The following is a 20,200-nucleotide window of genomic DNA, read 5'->3' as shown; positions in this document are numbered from 1 at the left end:
AGACCTGCTAACTGTTCAGGAGCAAAAAAGAGTGTTTTCTGTTTGCTTTTTAGATCAAGTTAAATTATTTGTACTCAAAACCATGTTTCTTCTTGTCAGGTGTCCCCAAGGACTGTTTTTCTATCCACCATTTCCATGTTTTTAACAGAACATCGGGTAGATATGTCACTTTGAAAAGCAGCTGAAGTTTGCATTTTATTTCAAGTTACTTTCAACTCACAAAAAGTACTTGCCCCATATTGTAACTCTTATAGCAGCATGTAGATACAGTAAGACTCCATCTTGTTCTTGGGAAAACAAACACAAAACTACTGTACTTTTATTGTGATTTGCATTCTAGCATTATTTTGAACAGTTGCATCTCTGAATAAGTATTCACAACTGCAAAGCATTTAAACTAGTTTCGGTTAATGCAGGTACAACGGTGAAGTGATGGTTAGTTTTACATGTGTTCTGTTGAAATCAATTTCTTTTGACAAAGTTTTAAACTGAAATTTCACAAAAGCTGTTTTTCTCAGTAACACGTAGGCAAGAGAGAGTAAGATTGTAGTAAGATAACTACGGCTTTGACTTCCTCTTTAAAAACATTGTCACAGCAATGAGGTTAAGAAAAGGCAGGTAAGATACATTGTGAAATTCTTCATAGGGAAAGATATGAAGTTCCATTGAAACTAAGGACTGAGGGTAATCACTTGTAACAGCACCAAGAGCAACTAAACTCACGGAAAACGCAATATGAAGAAGAGGGGAAAACAGAGGAATAAAGCAATTCCTATGATGAGAACTCAAACGTTTACAAAGGTTTCCTTTGCTCTTCTTAATACAAAAATAAAACACAATCTCAGGAATAATTTTTAATGTAATTCATGGTTTTCCAATTAAAAAAGCTTTCAGGCTTTATATAGCACATAATCTCTCCATGCATTTTTAGTATAGAAGCTAATATGGATGTCTTCTTAATTACTTTTGCATATAAGCCAGAATATGGGATTAGATTTCTTTTTCCTGTATACGTATGCATCTACAGTAAATGGACTTTAGATCCCACGTTCTCAAGCACCTGGCTTTGAGCATTTCTGGCCTTTGGCAAACAGTGACAAGGAAGCAATTTGTCCTCTGCAGCTTTACGCAGACAGAGGTGTATTTTTAGTCTATCTCACAATGAGTAACGCACTTTCCTTTCAGACATCTACAGGGTGGGGACTGGAACCCAGGGCTGTGCAGTGAATGGACGGAGAGGAAAGCTCTGAGAAAGCTGCGGTACGTGTACCGCTGCCGACAGAGCTCGCTTGCTGCTGCCCCCGGCGGCAGGCCGCCCGGCGCTGCTGAAGCCCGGCTCCTCGGGAATGCTGGGAATGTTGAGTCAGGGACTGGCAGCCCAGCCTGCCGGGCTCGGAGCTGACTGAGGGACGCTCGCTGGGGGACAGAAAGACGAGGGACAGGAGCACGCAGCCCCCCCAAGACAACAGCGGGGTCCCTCTGCCTCGCCCCGTGGGAGCTCGGCGGCCGCGGCTCTCCCTGCTGCCTCCTTCCTCCGTGCAAGCGAGATGTCAGCTGAACGTGATGTTGTAAAATCCATGTGAGGACGAAAGACAGATGCAACGATTTGAAAGGTGAGAAGCTTGAGGGAGAATATGGCTGTAATGCGTTGCACTGAATGTATTGTGATTAAGGCAATTGCTAGATATTGCTTTCTGCAACTGTCTGTAGTTGAAACTGGAAATGAAATTGCAGAGGTTTTTTATATTGCCTCAGAAATACACGGTAATAAATGGGACCAAGTGCACATCTTCTGGTAGGAGAGTGCCTAGTGCCTCTCCCTACAGAATCGTCAGCCAGAAACCCTTCTTGCAGTTTTTCCTAAAAGCAACCATAGGAGTCTCTTTTTCTTTCTTGCTTTTTTTTTTTTTTTTTTTTTTTTTTTTTTTTTTTTGGTGTGTGTGTGCTCTCAATTATTAAACAATATTATTGCTATTAAAGTTTTCTAGAATATAATTGCTAGGCTTTGGAAATTCCTGGCTTTATTTGTGAATGCTGGGTAATGTTTGGTGTTTTAAAATTGTGTCAGGAAAAAAAAAAAAAAAAAAGAGAGAGAGGGAGAGAGAGATTTCTGTTCTCTTTTAGTGAAGGGAAAGCAGAAATAAACAGGATGTTATTTTGCAGTTATATAATTAATGAGTACTTCCAGAGGTTGCTCTTTTGTGATGCTGTGCGATTTTTGTTTTCTAAGATCATTTTAGGTAGGACGAGAGCGATGCAGACGATTCATTCCACGCACATATTCACCGAGGGTACACATGTATTTTGCTGAGAGCGCCGGATAGCGATATGATGGAGGTGTTGTACATATACATATGTATATATTATTAGCGTGTGATTGATTTCTAGGCGGCTACCTGCTAAGCCCGTGATGGATGGATGGGAATCTACTCCCTTAGCGGCGAATTGATTATTTCCCTTTTGACGGACAGCCCGGCCGGCCACTTGCGCTGGCAGACAGAAGCTCGCTGCAAATAGGCACAGCCAATAACTGCAGCCAAGAGGAGGGCAGATCCCACTTGTCAGGGTTAGTTTTCTGGTCGGCTTTTTAAATCGGTGCTTTCGCTGAACTATTTGTTTGAGATTTTTTTTTTCCCCCTCTTTTTTTTTTCTCTTTCCCCCCCCCCCCCCCCGTCCTATTCCCGCGCCCCCTCCCCGCTGTGTAAACCCCGGCTGCCCCCTCCTGCAGCCCCGCCGGCACCAGGCCCTGCCTGCCGCCGCTCCTCCGAAGGGCGGGGAAGGTTCTCCCCCCTCCATGAAGTGACACTTCATTTCGCTGTGGCGACACTGAGGACGGAGACGATCCTCCGCCTCGCCCCCGCCCGCCTGAGGGAGGATGCTGTGGGGATACGTTACCCCTCCCCTCCCGCCTCAGGACAACTCCCCAGCGCTGCCCCGGGGGCTCTTCGCAGCCCTGCAGGCAGAGAGGCGCGGGTTGGACCCCGTTCCCATCACGACCACCGTCCCGGCTCCCCGGCTCGGCTCCCCGCACACAGCTGTGGCGGCGCCGCGCCTCACAGGTACTCCTGTAGCAAGCCGCTGGGAGCACCGCCTTGAATTTTAATAAGAGAAAGCGCTACCCCCTGCCCCGCCGAGAGGCTCCCTTTATCTACCTGACTCTCACGGCCGTACGAGCCGCCTGCGAAGAGGAGGAGGAGGAAGGCGGGCGGCCGCGCTCACTCCAGCACCCGCAGCAGGGCCGGGAAGCAGCGCCCGCCTCGCCCCTCCCTGCGTGCCTGGCGGGAACGCCCCGCTCCCAGCGCTGCTCGAGGGCGGAGGCCGGCGCTCGGCGGTCCCGGGGTCTCCTCAGCGCCCCGCGGCTGCCTCACGGGGTCACCGTGCTGCTTGCCCGCAGTCAGGCAGTCCCCAGCTCGTTGCCGGTGGGTGTTTTCTTCACCTGCCCTGAGGGACAACGAAGGGTTTTGTAGCCCCCGCCCGTTTGAGCAGTGCCTCGTTTCTTCCTTCCTTGAACGCGAAAAAGATGCCTTTTTAAGACCTGCTTTTGCACGCGGGGAGTGTGCGATGGTAAGTTATTCCAGTTCCCTCGTGGAATACGTGTATGTGGCGGAAGGTTTCTTACAGCTTTAACTGTAACAACTCGGCTCAAAACGCAAGGCTTGGCTTCGTGTTGGGCTGTGTGCGTGGGAACTCCAGATCTCAGTGCTTTGGAGGAACCTCGCCATTACTGTTCCTGTGGTGTCGGTGTGAGAGAGCAGGTGCTAAAAGTATCGGCTCCAGCAGAAGGCTGGGGCACGAGATTTTGGAGGTGGTGTTGAGGTGAGAAAGGCTGTTTCTGTGCTGGGGAAAATGTGCTTTGGAAGCCAGCTTTACAGTCCGTCCTGGTTTAGGTGGTGGGGCTCTCCAGCATGAAGGTGGGTTTATGAATAGAAAGCATCTCCTGCCTTGAAATAAAACGCATCTCTTTGATCAGTAGGTGTTTCAGTTTCTGTACTGTTTTCCATTCTTCCCAAAAGTGAAGGAGAAGGTTGGTATGCTGAGACATTTTGTCTCTTCCACTCCTGATGGGTGAAATTGGTTCCTTGCATTAAGAATTGTTCATTTCTTTGGTCTTCCTGAGCATAAGGAAGCATCTCTTTTTATCTTCTGGAGGTTAGTGGCTGACTTCATTATTTATGTATCATACTCTCTTGACTCCCTTTGGAGGACACCCATCTCACCATTTCTCTCCTATGGGTTCCTCAGCTCCCCTAACTTGCTGGTAATCAAATGTTGGATCAGATTTTGATGAATGATAGCATAAGATGTGATTATTCATGCTAGTAGTCTCCTATCTTTTGCACGTTCCAAGGGCTGTAGGTGGGAAAGGAGTGGCCGATATTCTTAGTGGCAAAATATCAAATGAGCTCATTCAGCCATCTTGGAGTGAAACCTTTAGGGAGCTAGCTATTTGCCAGGCATGTTTTTGTAAGGGATTGCTCAGGGTGATTTTCTCGCCTTGGGAAGATGATTCTTGCAGACCTTTTAGGAATGACTAACAGTGAAGTGTGGGTTGTTCACCCTTAAAGAGGACAAGGCAACCAGCCAGTGTATGACTTCCAAGGCAACATATGCTCTTCCACCTGTATCTCTTATGGTGTTTGTTACATTTTTATCCTCTATGATGCATTTATTATTTTTTTCAGTTAAATTTAGATTGTAGGAGGCCTGGGGTATACATGGAGATGTTTATTCAGATTAACCTCAGAAAACTGTTCTGGTACTGCAGTATTTTTGTAATGTGACTGCTCTTTTATTTGTGGCATTATATTTGTTTTCTCCAGGATTATGATTGCATTAAAATAAGTTGCCTGTTGCTGTTGTTCTTTGGTAGTCTTATGGGTACTTACCAATAATGAGAGTTTCTCAACTTTTTTTGCAGTGTTTGTACTATCTTATTTTTTACAAAGTCCAGGAAAAAGAGCAAGAATTAATTTAAAGCAAAATGAGATTCATTCTTCCTTTTTGAGGATTGCAGCTGACCAAAAGAGAGCTGAGAAATGGAAAAACAAGCTGTAAAATTCTCTAAATGAGCTAGACATTGTTTTTTCTTCAGGGTGATACAAGAAAATCCAAATGCAGATCAGCTGAAACACAATTGAATCTTTTCCCAAAGCACTTGTTTTTTATTTGGTTGCACTTCTTTAAATGTAATAATTCATATTAAAATTATTCTGCAATCATAATAAGTAGCAAGATAGATTTATGACCGTTTGATGCTTTCCATATGCAAGGTATGGATCCCCTCACCATTGTTACCCACCCCTCCTCCTTCCAGTTGAACCCGTTTCCTAGGTGAATGATGTAGGCTATTTGTGGCAACCAAGAAAGCTTATAAACAAAGATATCCAGTGTCTTTGTATAGGAAAACGTGAATATCTTTCATGAATTAATGTTGGTAGTCTGATATTTAAGTTTTAATATTGCTTTCTTGGTTGTTGATTTCAGAGAAATGTTATGATTCATTTAGTGATGGTGGTTTTGAAATACTTGGCTTCAGAATGTCTTAAATTGCCAGCTTTTGTTTTGCAGTAGTTGTAACAACCTCAACTCTTTCCAGAGAGGCTGTCAGGTGCTGAGCTCTGACCCAGAGGAGAACAGTAGCAAAGATGACCTGGCACTTCTCTGGATAAGGTTCTGTCACAGAACCTAAAATTCCTTCATTATATTACAAGTGGGCATGTTCAGAAAGTTTAATAACACTGTGATCTCTAATTTGTAACAATAATGAGAGGGAACTGTAGTGTCAGGATTTCTATTTTTAGACTTCCATATGTAATGTATCTTAGAATTTGAGGTATACTTTACAGGGTCAAGTAGTGATTGGGCATGTGAGTACATATTACATTTTGGGTGTTTAGAAAAGCCTATTTTTTTCTGAGAAGTTTTAGGATCAGGTTTTTGAAAGGTGACATCAGTTTTCTAGACCACAGTAAGGGTGGCTTAAACTCATTTTCACAGTCTGGCAGGAAATCTCTAGAGAAAGCAGTGTATGCAAACTTCACTAATGACTGCCTAGCTGTCTATAATGTCCAATCTTTTTCTAAGGAAGACAAAGAAGTATAGGAAAAGTCTGTGCTATTCCTAAATTTGGCTTAGTAGATCACACATTACCCAGAACGTTGGTAATATGTGGAATGCTTTCCCTTCTGGTAAGTAGTTCACTTGTTTTGGATGGTACTTCATTGGCAATACTATTCTATTGACTTTGAGAGGCTAACAGAACACTTTTTGGTGATTGCATTCCAATTTCTAATGGAGACTTATTGTGTTCAGACACAGCTCCCCTTTTTGGCATCTATTTGGATTGTCTATTCACAAAAATAACAAATGAAATGGGTTTGGAGACCTCAGTACTCCAGTTCTCAGAGATGGATTCCTTTTTGTCAAATTGGTGTTTGACTGTGTTGGAGTTTGTTCTGCTGATGCTTCAGTTTTCAGTATTGTTAACTAAGCACTTCTCATGGCTAGTAAAATTAATTTACAGGTAGTTTGCTGACATGTGTATTTTATTATGTCTGATATATGCAGAGTCTGAATACTTTATTTTTAATAAAAAGCCATAGCCTGTATTTCTGTGGTCACGTGAACTTTGATTTAAACACTTTTTTTTTTTTTTAGTAATACATTCTTTTCCTCAAAGTATGCTTCTGTTGCAATTTTAGTTCTTACAATCTATGTTTTTAAAACAACTCGGGTTAGTAAACAAACATGACATGGTAAAGCATGATTTTTTTTTTTTTTTTTTAATGCGTGAGATAATGCTCTCAGATGCTACTCTGGAAGGCAGAGTTTGCTTTGTGAAGCATGCTCATTTTTGGTGACTAAGATGGCAGTTGTTATGTGCCTTGGCATTTATATATCTCTTTCACAGGCCTCATTTAAAATCTGCTTAGGTGATTTTGTTCCCCTTAAATTTTTTCCTGAAGAAAAGCAGTTGTGATAGCATCTGACATCAATGTGAGATGTTCACAGCAGAAGCCTGGAATGACATCTCGCTTACACTTGTGAATTGGCACGATTATGCTTGACTAAGGGTTTGGTGTCAGTGCAAAGGTGGAAGATCAGGCCATGTGAAGTTGTTAGTAGCCAGAAGTGGCTGGGAAACTATTTTCAGCCTTTTCTGGGAATAAAGAAAAAGAGAACTGTAGAAGTGAATTGCTTTCTAACAGTTCTGGGATGCTGTCTTTGTGCTGAATGAGTGGTAATGTAGTCAATCACTTGTATCACCTGTAGAGCCTGCATTCCTTCAGAGGATTCTGATCTAATGTGACTGAGGTACAACTAGTTTCATTTTTTGGGTGTAATCATAAGAAGTGTGAACCCTTTCATCCTGGTGAGGAGGAGATGTTTTATGTTTTTAAATTCTGATGGCTTTGAAGAATGCTGGATGCACAAATAGATAATTTTTGTTTTCTTAATTTATATTAGAAGTCATTATGGATATCACAACTCTTGAGCCTGAGAAATGTAAAATGCAGATTGGTAAAGTTGGCGTATCTCCCAGTATTTAAAAATTGACTATTTTCTGATCTGATTTTGTAGAAAACACAGGAAGTTAAGCAGTAGTCTTATTAGCTGGTCCTATGGCTAGTCTATATTTTCTTATGAAAAAGGGAGTTTCATGTGTGTATATATATACATACACACACGCACACATATATATAAAAATACAGCTTTATCCTGTAAGTATGTAACATTGTAACACTGTGTTTAATAATATTGAAGCAAGTAACCTTAGCAAATTCAATTGAAAATAATTCATTGTGTAGAAGCATCTCTGGTTATTTCTAAGAGAGGCGTGTTTGAAATCCAGCTTAGAATGGGAAGTATTACATTAATGTAAATGCCAATATTAATAAACATACCTGAAATGAAATTAGGCAAACCTACAAGTTTAGTTATAAATTCAGTCAATTTCTTTGTAAATTACTTTCAGTTCTTAGGCTTTATTCTTACAACAAATTAATTGCTGCCTTTAATGTGCATTTAGTATTTGTAATATGTGTATGTTATTAGATAACAGCCTTATGTTTCAGAGTATTGGAATGGATGTTGACAGTACGGATATTTGCTGTTGTATGAACATACTGAAGTTTTTGTCCATAATCTACCATTGTGGCCTTAATTCCTCTCCTTTTTTTTTTTTTTTTTTTAAATGAGTGTTTGGCATTATTAATACTTCTGATCCATCTGAACTGTTGCATACTTAATTTGAAAGGAAAAATTCAATATTGTGACTTTTTCTTCTGTCATTCCTGATTATTTGAATTGATTCAGTGTCTTTTATTGTTAGTCATTTACAACCTTGTTAGTGAGCGTGCGTATATATAGCAAAGGGAAAGGAAGATACTACGTGATATTTTATGATTCTGTTTGCAAAAACTTTCACAAGAAGTAATATAAGCATACATATATTAAATTTTCTTTTTAGAGTAACTTTTCAGAAGATCTTATTTGTATCACTTTTGAAGATTAAAGGCTGTCTTTTCATCATCTGAATGAAGGAGTTCTTTCTGCAAGGTTTAGATAGAGCAGCACAGCAGCTCTCCATACTGGTTTCTCATTTCCAAATTTTTGGAGTAATTTTTTGCCTAACGTCCTTTCTTGTATGATTACATAACAATATAACACGCATCTGCAATAATATTCTAAGTAAGTGTTATTTGTGCTCCCAGTGGGCTCCATTAGTCCTGTGTAGGCAAGTGGGGAAAAATAAAGGCAAAAGATTGTATGAAAAATTAAAGGTTTCTGTCAGATTCACAACTTGGTGTCGTTAGCACGTCTATGATTTGAAGAGCTGATTTTTGAATTATGTCATCATCTCCTTCGCATTTGTTTGAAAAAGTTGGACTGTAATTCTCTTTGTCAAGGATTCAGATTTCTTTGCTCACAAGCAGCAGAAGTGTGGACCAGATAGGAAGTTAGCAATGTGAAGTTGCAAATGTGAAGTGACCTACTTGCTGTACTTTGGCTGCTCCAAGGCAAATGAGATTTTAGCTGAGAAAAGGAAGCTTGGCTGTTCAAAGCATATATATATGTACATTATTTCTGACTTAAGTTTCGTATATTTTTCCCACTACCCCACTATTTTCTTTACCTTTTTTTTTTTTTACACAATTAATTTAGCTCAAATTTCTATTTTATAATTTTCCTTTTGATTCTTTACCTGTGTTAATAATGAAATGTTGTATTGCTTTTGAAAAGTGCACTTTTTTAGTATGTTTCCAGTTGTCCCTTATGTCTGTCTTGAACGTACTTGTGTCCTACTGAAGAAGCTTTAGAAAGTAGGTTTTTGTCCTTAAGTACTAACAGATTGCTTAAAAGGAGAAGAAAGGTGATGTTTCTTGCCATTCTAAATTCAGAAATAATAGAACAACACTGATCTTCTGATTTTTCGTTAGAAAACTTTCAGGTTGTCTTGGCTTGTGCTTACTTTTAAGCACAGGCTTCTCAATTGAAGTAGAAAAGTAATTCAGTCTGTAAGGAGCTCAGTGTTTCTATTGAAGGGTTACATAGTCACTGGGTAAACTCTGGCAAAGCAAAATTGTGCTACTTTCTGGAAGAATTTTTAAGGTAACTTGAGTAATGATGTCTGCTTTTAGACATCAATATTTTTTTTTCCCAAAAAGAGTCAATTTCAATTAAAATAAAAAAAAGGCACTTTTCTGTTTGTTTGATAGACATTAAACTAAAGACCCTGTTTGTCTGACTAAGCAGGCACCATTGGGTAATCCCATGTAAAAGATGAGTTGGTAAATGCAGTCTTGCATTGACAAATGAGTTTTGCTATGGAGGAAGAAATACAAGGCAACTGATTTACAATTGTAGGAGCATTAGGATGGCACAATGAATGTAGGCTAGGATACAGAATATAGCACACAAGACATATGCTGACAGAAAAATTAGGAATTCTTCCTCCAAATGACAAATACTGGCCTAGCCTTTTGAGTTACCTGTGTATCTTGAGAAGATCATCATGGTGCATGAAAGCTGAGAAGACTCCAACAACTAACAAGTAGTGATGCCTTTCAGTGTTCTGAAAAGTACCCATTTCTGTCCCTTATTAATTGCTTTTTTTTTTTTTCCCCACCAAATTTCTTAAGGATCTTAATGTTAAAAGCTGCAGAGATCAGACAGCTAACAGAATGTTGATGCACTATCAGAACTGTGAGCTTTGATAAACTGAGGTATTTTACATTGCATCTTTGAAATGTTATGCCTAATAACGCTTGGTTATGTCAATGCTTTTAAAACAATGGATGTTTCCAAACAACTCTGCTTCTTTTGATTGACTATTAAATGAGAATGAACTTGGATTTTCGATTGGATGATAATTTGCTGTGCCAACTATATTACTTTCCATTGTCAAGTACTGGTTGATAAATGACCCTATAGCTTTTTATAAAAATGCAGTGTGGTCTCTGGTAAGATCAGTGAAAATTAGACCTGATAATTCTGACATGGCTTGACTAAGAAGTCATCTTTTCTTAATCCTGTGATCTATATTTGGGTCTTTAATATTTGATACATGCACAAAAGAAATGCTCGCTTCTCTTAAACATCATAGAGGCTCCAGGGATTCTTTTTTGTTGTCACATATAGGAGTGCAGGGAAAAAATATTTTAGTGGGAGTGTTAAAGAGAAAATTTTAGGAATTTGTATTTTAGCAAGACAGTGAGTGAGTTTAAAGTTGATGTAGTTTAAATAAATAATACTTTAAATAGAAGTCCTTTTCTAGTTCATATTTAACAGTGATTTAAACCAATTTTAATGTCTATAATGTTGTAATAGGGAAGTTAGTGCCATGAAAGATGTACCTCTAATGGACACCAGCCTTATTTTAAAGTCGTGAAACATCTATGAAAGAGAATTGCAAAGACATTGTTGGCTCTTCGCTAAAGTATTCTTGAGAATAATACAGTTGACAATCTGGCTAATTCAGTCAGAACTGTTTGTTCTTCAAGGTATTTAATACTGCATTTGGAGCAAATATTTCCATTGCAGGAGTTTCTGATTGCATGATGAGTGTTAATTAGTGTCTCTGCACCCGACAGCATTTGATTTCTTGACAGATTTCCACATTTATCATTAGATGTATATTCAGCAGTCATTACTTTTGTCTTCATATACTGTTTCTGTAGTAAGAAATAGAAATGAAAGCCATGCAGATGTGATAAGCTATTCCTGCAAGGTGAGAAATGCCATGTCTTTCAATTTGCATCATTGGATCTTGAGGGACATCACAAACTGGCAAGATCAAAACAGACTCTGTAACTAAGTTTATACACAACTGCATGTGCGCTGTTTTTGCATTAACTGACTACAAGATAAAGTGGTGAAATTAATGCTTATTGATACTTAAAAGGAACCTAAATGAAGATTATATTACTTTTAATGTCATATATATTTTATTTTTCAAACTTCTCAGGAATAGTAGAATAATGGGAAGAGTTAAGTGATGTTATTTCCTATGATGAGAAAAGTGGAGGGAAAAATCATTTCATCAGTGTGATAGTGATAAGTAGAGAAAAATACATTCCCCTTTTTGATAAAAGCAATATAGGTCTTGAAAGAACCACCATATGCACCAGCATATTGTCCACCTTTTTCTTACTTTATTGAAATAAAACATGCAGTACTGCTCTAATTAAAGAAAGGAGGTGTACTTTAAAAAAATAAAAACAAAAACAAAAATGCAGTTTGCATCAGATTGCTGCTTTTTTTCCCCAAGCCATCACAGATTATAAAAAGCATGCGAAGGAAAAAAAAAAAAGACTTTTTTGAGGATGTGTTCAGCCCCTTTTAAAAGAGTTAGGTACCAAGGTAATCTAAAGATCTGCCAGAAATGTCTCTGCCTTTTGATCACTACTTTAAATACATGTGTATGCCTTGGCTTTTGTGTACAGCACTGCTGTTTGTTGTGATAAGAGTTTTAATATGTATGTATATATATACGCATACATTGTTTGTCAGAAAATTTACATTTATGGAACAGAACTTATTCCGTCAATCTTCTCCCTCCTCAAAATGTGTGGAAGTTGAATTCTAGTGGAGAATGTATCTTCTGCATCATCTCTTAGTTCTTCTATTGTGTTGTTTTCAGTTTATACGTTGGGATTTGTATATGACTAAACAGTTTTTGGACAGTTTGGAAACCACTGAGTGTATGAAATTATTAATGTGATATTTCTGCACTGAGCTGTCACTCTACATTATTTGGGGAGGACAGCTGTAAGGGAAAGGTTCTTTTAAAGCTTTCATCAGTATTACAAATGTTTGAGACCTTGGCTGGATGTGAGTATTGGCAAGTAGTTGTACAAAGCTATTAAGTATTTGGCTAATATCCCAACTTCCTGCTGACTTGGTGCCTCTGGCCAGAGGAGACATAGAAACTCTAAACGGGGCCTGAGCTTTCTAAGCATAAATTGTCAAGGTTTTTTTTTCTTTTTATGTTACATGATCCACATTATGGCAATCACACTGGCCCTGCTATGCCTGCCTTTGAGGACAGTGTAAACAAAGATATAGTGATGCAATATCAGAAATTAGTTCCAAGTTCAAATATTGATTTTTCAATTGAGGGTAAGGGAACAGGAACCTTTTGCCACGGTTTAAACAAAACAAATAAGAAAAATTCCAACCAACCAATGCCCCAAACCTAACAAAAACAACTACCATCACCACTAACAAAAGTAAACAGAAGGAAAACAAAATCTTTTTATCCTTCATGAAAAATGATTTCCTGTTTTAATAATGAAAAGAATGATTTCCGTGCAGCTAAGATCTAGTTTTAGTAGTCAGTGTGCTTCCTGGGCTCCTTTAAAGAAGAAGGGCTGGTCTTTGTAGTTGTGAATATAGCATTCTTGTCTGTACAGCTCTCCTGTCCTCCCCATATTCCCACACTGTTTTCACTTGACTCCTTTTAGCTTTCTCACCACTGTGTAGTGGCATGGGCTTTGACAGCTTTCACAAATTTCAAAAATTTCATGGCTTTTGATGCACCTCTTGGTAAGGAGGTGACAATTTGCAGGAATGGCTACTGATATGTAATAATAATTGAATCAAATAAAATAAGAAAACACTTCAGCTGGTTCAGACGCATAATGATAATTAAAATGAAACAAAAATGCTTTAGACTCTGCTGAGTATTAAATGTGATGAAAGTGTGGTATATACAAAACAATTCTTAGAGTTGGTATAAACCGTGGCTGTATGTTTGTGTGGATGACCAGGGGATCAGGTGAGAACTGGGCATGCTGCTTGTTTGCTGGCATCAGTAATATCTGCGGCAGTTTTTCATGCTGAAGTTGTTCACTTGCAGGACAGATATTTTGTATCAGATATTTAGAAAATAATGTATCTATATGTAAAGAGAATGCTGTGAGGGAGCAGTTAAATATTATTGGATTTAAATGCATCCAACCTTTGCTCTTCCTTCAGTTATCTATAAAATAAATGATACTAGATCTGGTTAATGAGAACCAATTAAATTAATACAACCCATTTCATGTATAGTAATAGTACAGTGTTTAAAAACAGTAAGAATATTTGATCCACACCTATCTTTTTAAGTAAGTTGTGAAGACAGTTCTGTCAAAAGTAATATGACATGCATAAGGGAAAAAGAAGAAAGAAAACTGTATCTTTCAGGCACACCTTTTCTAAATAAAAACCTAGATGATAGCCATGTAACCTTTTGTTGAAAAGCTGATGAACGACAAACACTAGCAAGCCATTACATCATTCAATAAAGAAAGTGTTGTAATATTGCATTGTAGTAGTTTAGGAGAAAATACTCAAATTAGCTTGGTTTTGTTAATTTTTCTTACTAAAATATTTTTACTGGTTGAAGCTGAGCTATTAGAATGTTGCTTCTAAAAATCTGTGTGTGTGTATATATATAAATAAAAGAACTTCCTTGTTTTAAACAGCTTTTTGAAAACGGAATGCTTGTTTTTGGTAGTCCTTAATGCCAACAGCAGCTATTATATTCTCCTTTATGTAATTTCACATGGTTGGTCACTTAAGTCTACTATCATTCCACTTACCTGCTAAAATGCTTTTTTTCGGGTCCATAGTGCAACGTAAAGCTTGTTAAAATAAGTCAAAATGTGAGGATATTTTTAATAAGAAAGAAATGAGCATTTTTTTCTCTAGTTTTAGAATGCTGTCAGCCTAAATACAAATGTATTATAAGTTTTATGTTCAAAGTAGTTACTTAAGTAGTTAAGATATATGCTTTTTACTTTCCTAATTGTAAAATTATTTTCTAAGACAAGGGGGAAAACTTGCTTATTTTGTAATATCTTTTTGTCCTTCCTAGGTATCTGAATTTGAAGGATTTTTGCCTACTGGAAGAATGCAGTGAAACTGCCAATATTTCTAGCTGGAATTATAAATTTAATATTCAACTTTAGTCTTACTAGTTTCTTATTAAACAGTACCTCAAAGTAGAAGAAAGATGTACGGAAGTGCGAGAACAATCAGTAACTTAGAAGGAAGTCCCTCCAGGTCTCCTCGTTTGCCAAGATCTCCTCGCCTGGGCCATAGGCGAACAAGTAGTGGAGGAGGAGGAGGAACAGGTAAGACGTTATCAATGGAGAACATCCAGTCCCTTAATGCAGCCTATGCAACATCTGGACCAATGTATCTGAGTGACCATGAAGGTGTAGCTTCTACTACTTTCCCAAAGGGCACAATGACTCTTGGAAGGGCTACAAATCGAGCTGTGTATGGTGGTCGAGTCACAGCTATGGGAAGCAGTCCTAATATTGCTTCAGCTGGACTGTCCCACACAGATGTCCTTTCTTACACTGATCAACACGGAGGTCTGACCACATCTTCACACCATCATCACCATCAGGTTCCTTCTATGCTGAGACAGGTTAGAGATAGTACTATGTTAGACTTGCAGGCTCAGCTTAAGGAACTACAGAGGGAGAATGATCTTCTCAGAAAAGAACTAGACATTAAAGACAGCAAGCTGGGATCCTCCATGAATAGCATCAAAACTTTCTGGAGTCCTGAATTAAAGAAAGAAAGAGTATTGAGGAAGGAAGAAGCAGCCAGAATGTCAGTTCTTAAAGAGCAAATGAGAGTTTCCCATGAAGAAAATCAGGTAAGTAGTTCTGAAAGTTTCTTTTTGTTAATTCACAGCTAAGTACTTCATATTTTACTTAAAACATTGGATCAAGTTTGGCAATAACATGGTTTTATGTTCTATGTGCTTTTGGCTGCTAAACAGTAGAAAAGGACGCTAACAGAATCTGAATGCAGCTTACAGTTTCATTTGTGCGTTTTTTTTTTTTTTTTTTGGCATTATAGCCAAAGAGAACGATTATTTGTCACCACAATACTTTCTTGTTTTTTATTTAAGACTTTTTCTTTGTAACAGTCTAAATACACTTTGCAACCTTTTCTGAAGAGGTGAATGAACTGTTTGTCTAAAAGTATAAACAAACACCAAGAAGCATATTTTGTATGAACTGTATAGGGATTTAGCTCTCTACATTTTATTTTCTTAAAGTTAAGAGAAGGTGTGATTTTAAATTTCCAAATGAAATCTTTTATGATTCTTCATTGCAGAATAAAGTTCAAGTGGTGTTTTCAGCAGTGTTTCTGAGACTTAGAAAAAGTCTATCTTGTAAATATGTACTTTCATTTGCAACACAACAATCTTTTTCCAGAACTATGAAAATGTTAAAGCTGTATTGTCATACTTCATGAGTCTATTTTATTTCACAAAGTTATATAAAACAGTGGTGTTGAGTAGATAAAAGAAAAAATTATCATATTTCTGTCTCCACATTCTTCTTGGCTGCTGGTCTTATTTAAAATTGCTCCTTTTCAGACCATCTGTTAACTTTCCCCAGACAAAAACACAATCCTGTGTTTCTATCACTTCCAGATTCCCAATCTAAACTTCTTCACTGGCTGGCAGACAGCAACAACTGACTTTTTTCATTTACTTCTCTGAGTTTCTGATTATCATTACTTCTCACCAAACTTTCCAACTCTTACATGCATGACATGCTGTGGAACTAACAAATTTGGTCCTGAATGATAGCAATCAGTCTAACTGGGTCTTGATCAGAAATTCAATACAGTAAACAAATCTACTATCAGTCTAGACACTCTACTTATACAAGAAAATACAAGGTAATGAATTTATAGTGGATGAACCAGGGTGCTGCTAGAACAAGTATTATAAACATATTTGTTTGAGGTTCTTTCAAAAGCCTTGCTGGTTAACCTTTCTAATCTTGAAAGTTGGAGTCATTTAATAGTAGAGGGAATATTCTAAAGCATTGCCTTTTAGTAGCCTTTCTTAGGGAAGCATCACTCCAATATCCTCCATTTAGAGGTAACATGATGTTTGGAATCTGTATCTAGTATTTAAAGAACTTAAGTCATCTACCAAAGTGGTTAGGCACGCTTTTTGAAAGTTACTTCTTCATCTTGAAGGGAAAGGAAACTAATAGCTGTTACAAGTCCTGTTCATTTTTTTTGTTTCATGGAAGATTATTTGTTTTTTTTTAACCAGTGCTCATTTTTTTTTTTTTTTTGAAGATGAATCTAGCAGAAGACAAAAATAAGGTATTTTACAGTCTCTCATGAATCTTTTCTGTAAGAAAGTAATAACACAGAAGACTATATTGGCCTGAAAGTCTATCTAGCCTAGTGTGACAATGTCTGAAAGTTCATAGAACGAAGTAAGTGTATGGTGAGTTCTCCACTGAGTACTCTTTGAAACATGTACACTTTGTGTTCCTAACGTTCAGGAACTTAAGTGAGTCTGCTTTTGAATCTGCATAAAATTCTAGTCTCTGCAACCTCTTTTATCACAGAATGGTTTGCATTGGAAGGGACCTTTTGGATCATCCAGTTCCAATCCTTCGGCCACGGGAAGAGTAGATCAGACTGCATGGGACCCCATCCTGGCTGGTCTTGAATGCATTCAGAGATGAGACAGCCACAACATCTCTGTGCAACCTATTCCTGTGTCCTGCCACCCTTTGAGTAAAAGATTTCCTCTTTACATCTTAACTAAATCTCCTGTCTTTTATTTCAAAACCATTCCCCCTTGTCCTATCACTATCAGTCTATGTAAAAAGCAAATCTTTCTCCTGTTTATAAGCTCTCTTTAAGTACTGGAATGCCACACTGAGGTCTCTCAAGAACCTCTTCTCCAAGCTGAACAAGCCTGGCTGCCTCAACTTTTCTTCACAGGAGGTGTGCTCCAGCCCTCTGATCATCGTTGTGGCCTCCTCTGGATCTGATCCAACAGCCCTGTCTTGTGTTGGATGCTCAGACCTGAATGCAGGACTCCAGATGAGGCCTCATGAGAACAGAGTAGAAGGGGACAATCACCACTCTCACCATGCTGACCACTGTTCCTTTGTGCAGCCTAGAATACAGTTGGCCTTCTGGGCTGCAAGTGTTAACTTGCATCAAGCTTTTCATGCACCAAAACTTCCAAGTCCTTCTCTGCAGGGCTACTTTCTATGAGTTTTTTCTGTAGACATATCTGGGATTACCACAAACTAGGTGCAACAACTCGCACTTGATCTTGTTGAACCTCATTAAGTTCTCTTGAACTTTTCAAGCTTGTCTAGATCCCTTTGGATTGCATCCCATCCTTCTATGTTATTGGCTGTACCGCTCAGCGTGGTGTCAGCAGCAAACTTGCTGAGGTTATACTCTATCCCACTATCTGCATTATTGATAAAGTTATTGAAGAGCACTTGCTTCAAGGATGGACCCCTGGGAGACATCACTTGTCACCAGCTTCCATCTGGACATAGAGCTGTTGACCACAACCCTCCAGCTGTGACCATAAAAGCAATTCCTTATCCACTAAATAGCCTACCCTTTAAATCTGTGTTGTTTCAATTTAGAAAGAAGAATGTGATGTGGGATCATACCAAAGACCTTGCAGAAGTCCAGGTAGATGACACAATCTACTGATGCTGTCATCTACCGTAGAAGGCCACCAGACTGCAGATTGGTGAGGCATGATCTGACCTTGATGATGCTATGTTGGCTGTCACATATCATGTCCTCTTCTTGCATGTGCTCCAACATAGCTTCCAGGAGGATCAGTTTCACGATATTCCCATGAACAGAGGTGAGGCTCACTGACCGTAGTTTTCTGGATTTTTCTGTCTATGTTTCATAAAAATGGAAGTGGTATTTTCCTTTCTGGTCAGTGGGAACTTCACATGACAGCTAGGACTTTTGAATATAGCACCTCTCACATTGTTCTTTTTCAGACAGGAGAATATTAGAATGCATGATAGTGGAAGGACATGCAGTACTAAGATGACACAAAAATCTTCAACAAGATTAATTCCTAAGATTGTTTCCTGAGTGTCAAGAACAAACAAACTAACAAAAAACAAACAAAAAACCCACAAAATATATCCATTTTACTTCACTGTTTCTTATATCATGCATTATTTTTTATCATATAACATGCTTATGACTTTTTAAAAACTGAATTAGATTTATTATGGTGTCATTTCAATAAACTATATACCAAGTTGCATAAAATAATGGCCCCTAACCCAGCTTATAAATGTCTTTGTTTAATACTATGTAATTAATACAAATATGAGTCACTGCACACAATGTACAGTGGTTATTTTTCTTTTGTGATGTGTTTATATGATGATGTTGGAAATAAATGGTGAGTTTGATCCTTTTTTTAAATTGCTTTACAGAAAAACAGGTAATGTTAAATTGTTTAATGTGTTCTTTGAAAGTGTATTATAAATTTTGATTTTCCTTTGAAGTTCAATTCCTGCCCTGTTACTGCAAGAGTTTTAATTAATGAGAAGAGAAAGGACAAAAAGGATACTGAACAGTTCCTCTGAGAGACTCATAGGTTTGAATACAGAATTATTCCTTGAAATAGTTTTTATGTGTCTGTTGCAGTACTAATAACTCATTCTTAAGTTAAGACAACAGAGCTGATAAAATATATTAATTTAATCAGTAGATAAGGCAAATGAATATTCATAAAATCACAGTTGCAAGTTAGGCCAGTCAATTACATTTTTCATGATCTTCATTTTTTACTTTGTGACAAGTTTTTACGTAGAAAACTAAAAGAAAATACACTAAAATATTTGAAATGTTTCCATTCTTTGTATTAAAGTATATTCCTAGTAAAATCTTTATCAAACTAGCTTATGTTTTCTAATAAAAATGATAAGCCATGCTTACTTTGCTTTCTGATGCATGGCATGTTATACAAAGGAAACTTCTAATTTATCTGTATTGTAAAAGAAGAGACAGTAAATGATATTTTCCTATCTCACTACTGCAATGTAGTATTTATGACCCATGAAAGTATGCTTTAAGATATTTTTAAATTCAATGTTTTCTGCATGTTGATTTGTTTTATTTTCTGTTTTCACTGTACTGTTGTCTCCTGCTTTCTTCAGCTTATTTTTCAATACCTCTCTGTTAAGAGATACATGCATGCTTGCAGCCTTTAATTTCATTTTGGATGTTATCATCATTCTTTTCTTCATTTAAAGTAATTTGCCCTGATGGCAATTTAGGTAAGTGCAAAATATTTCCACTTCTTATTTTTAAGCAAGAAAAGGTACTGAAGTGTTTGTGTAATAAATTAAACTGTAATAATTCAGTGAAACTTTACCTGAAGATGGAAAGCATAGTGAAATGGAAGGACATAGTGATTTTTTTTTTTCCTTTTTTGAGTATGAATATTGAAAAAAGTTGTTGTCATATATTTGTGTATGTAGGGAGAGGAACTCAAACAGCAGGACTATTCCGATGATGAATGAGAATACATGCTTAGCATGTTTTACTCTGTATCATACTGTGCCAGAAAGGAGTCTGGTAGCTGCCCAAGGGATTTTTGAAAAAGCTCCAATTCAAAGGGTGCTGAGAGTGGATGAGACTTTTTTTTTTCTTTTTCTTTTTTTAAACAAAGCATTTTAAAGTAGGACTTCTAAATCTGAAAAAGCTTGGGAAGTACTGAGCAAGATAAGGAATATGAATGTGCCTAATAGGTGTGTGTGAGTTTACTATTGACTGAAGCCTTTTGGTGAAATTCTGGTTTAGAAAATAATGCGTATACATACATGAGTTAGTAGAAAGTAGGACTTATTAGTATGGGATTTATAGCACA

General features: G+C 37.8%; 2 protein-coding genes across 4 annotated transcripts in view; one reads left to right on the top strand and one right to left on the bottom strand.

The window, feature by feature from the left end:
• CCDC66 (coiled-coil domain containing 66) overlaps nucleotides 1-3,246 on the bottom strand; it is a 42,989-nt gene extending 39,743 nt beyond the window's left edge. The window contains exon 1 of one of the 2 annotated variants that reach the window (XM_090148185.1): nucleotides 3,153-3,246. The gene's annotated coding sequence lies outside the window, so the exon portion shown is untranslated. The remainder of the gene's footprint in view (nucleotides 1-3,152) is intronic. The other variant, XM_090148183.1, reaches the window with a different exon arrangement.
• The window catches only part of ERC2 (ELKS/RAB6-interacting/CAST family member 2), a 429,234-nt gene continuing 410,224 nt past the window's right edge, over nucleotides 1,191-20,200 (top strand). For both annotated transcript variants that reach the window (XM_031609751.2, XM_090148181.1), the window contains exons 1-2: nucleotides 1,191-1,613; nucleotides 14,363-15,157. In XM_031609751.2, the coding sequence (XP_031465611.2) occupies nucleotides 14,501-15,157 (657 nt within the window). In that variant the 5' untranslated portion in view covers nucleotides 1,191-1,613; nucleotides 14,363-14,500. The remainder of the gene's footprint in view (nucleotides 1,614-14,362; nucleotides 15,158-20,200) is intronic.

This window comes from Phasianus colchicus, chromosome 11, assembly GCF_987193195.1.
Source record: "Phasianus colchicus chromosome 11, bPhaCol1.hap1.1, whole genome shotgun sequence".
NCBI classification, from domain to species: Eukaryota; Metazoa; Chordata; class Aves; order Galliformes; family Phasianidae; genus Phasianus; species Phasianus colchicus.
The sequence above is the reverse complement of the archived record's forward strand: the minus strand, read 5'-3'. Positions and strand labels throughout refer to the sequence as shown.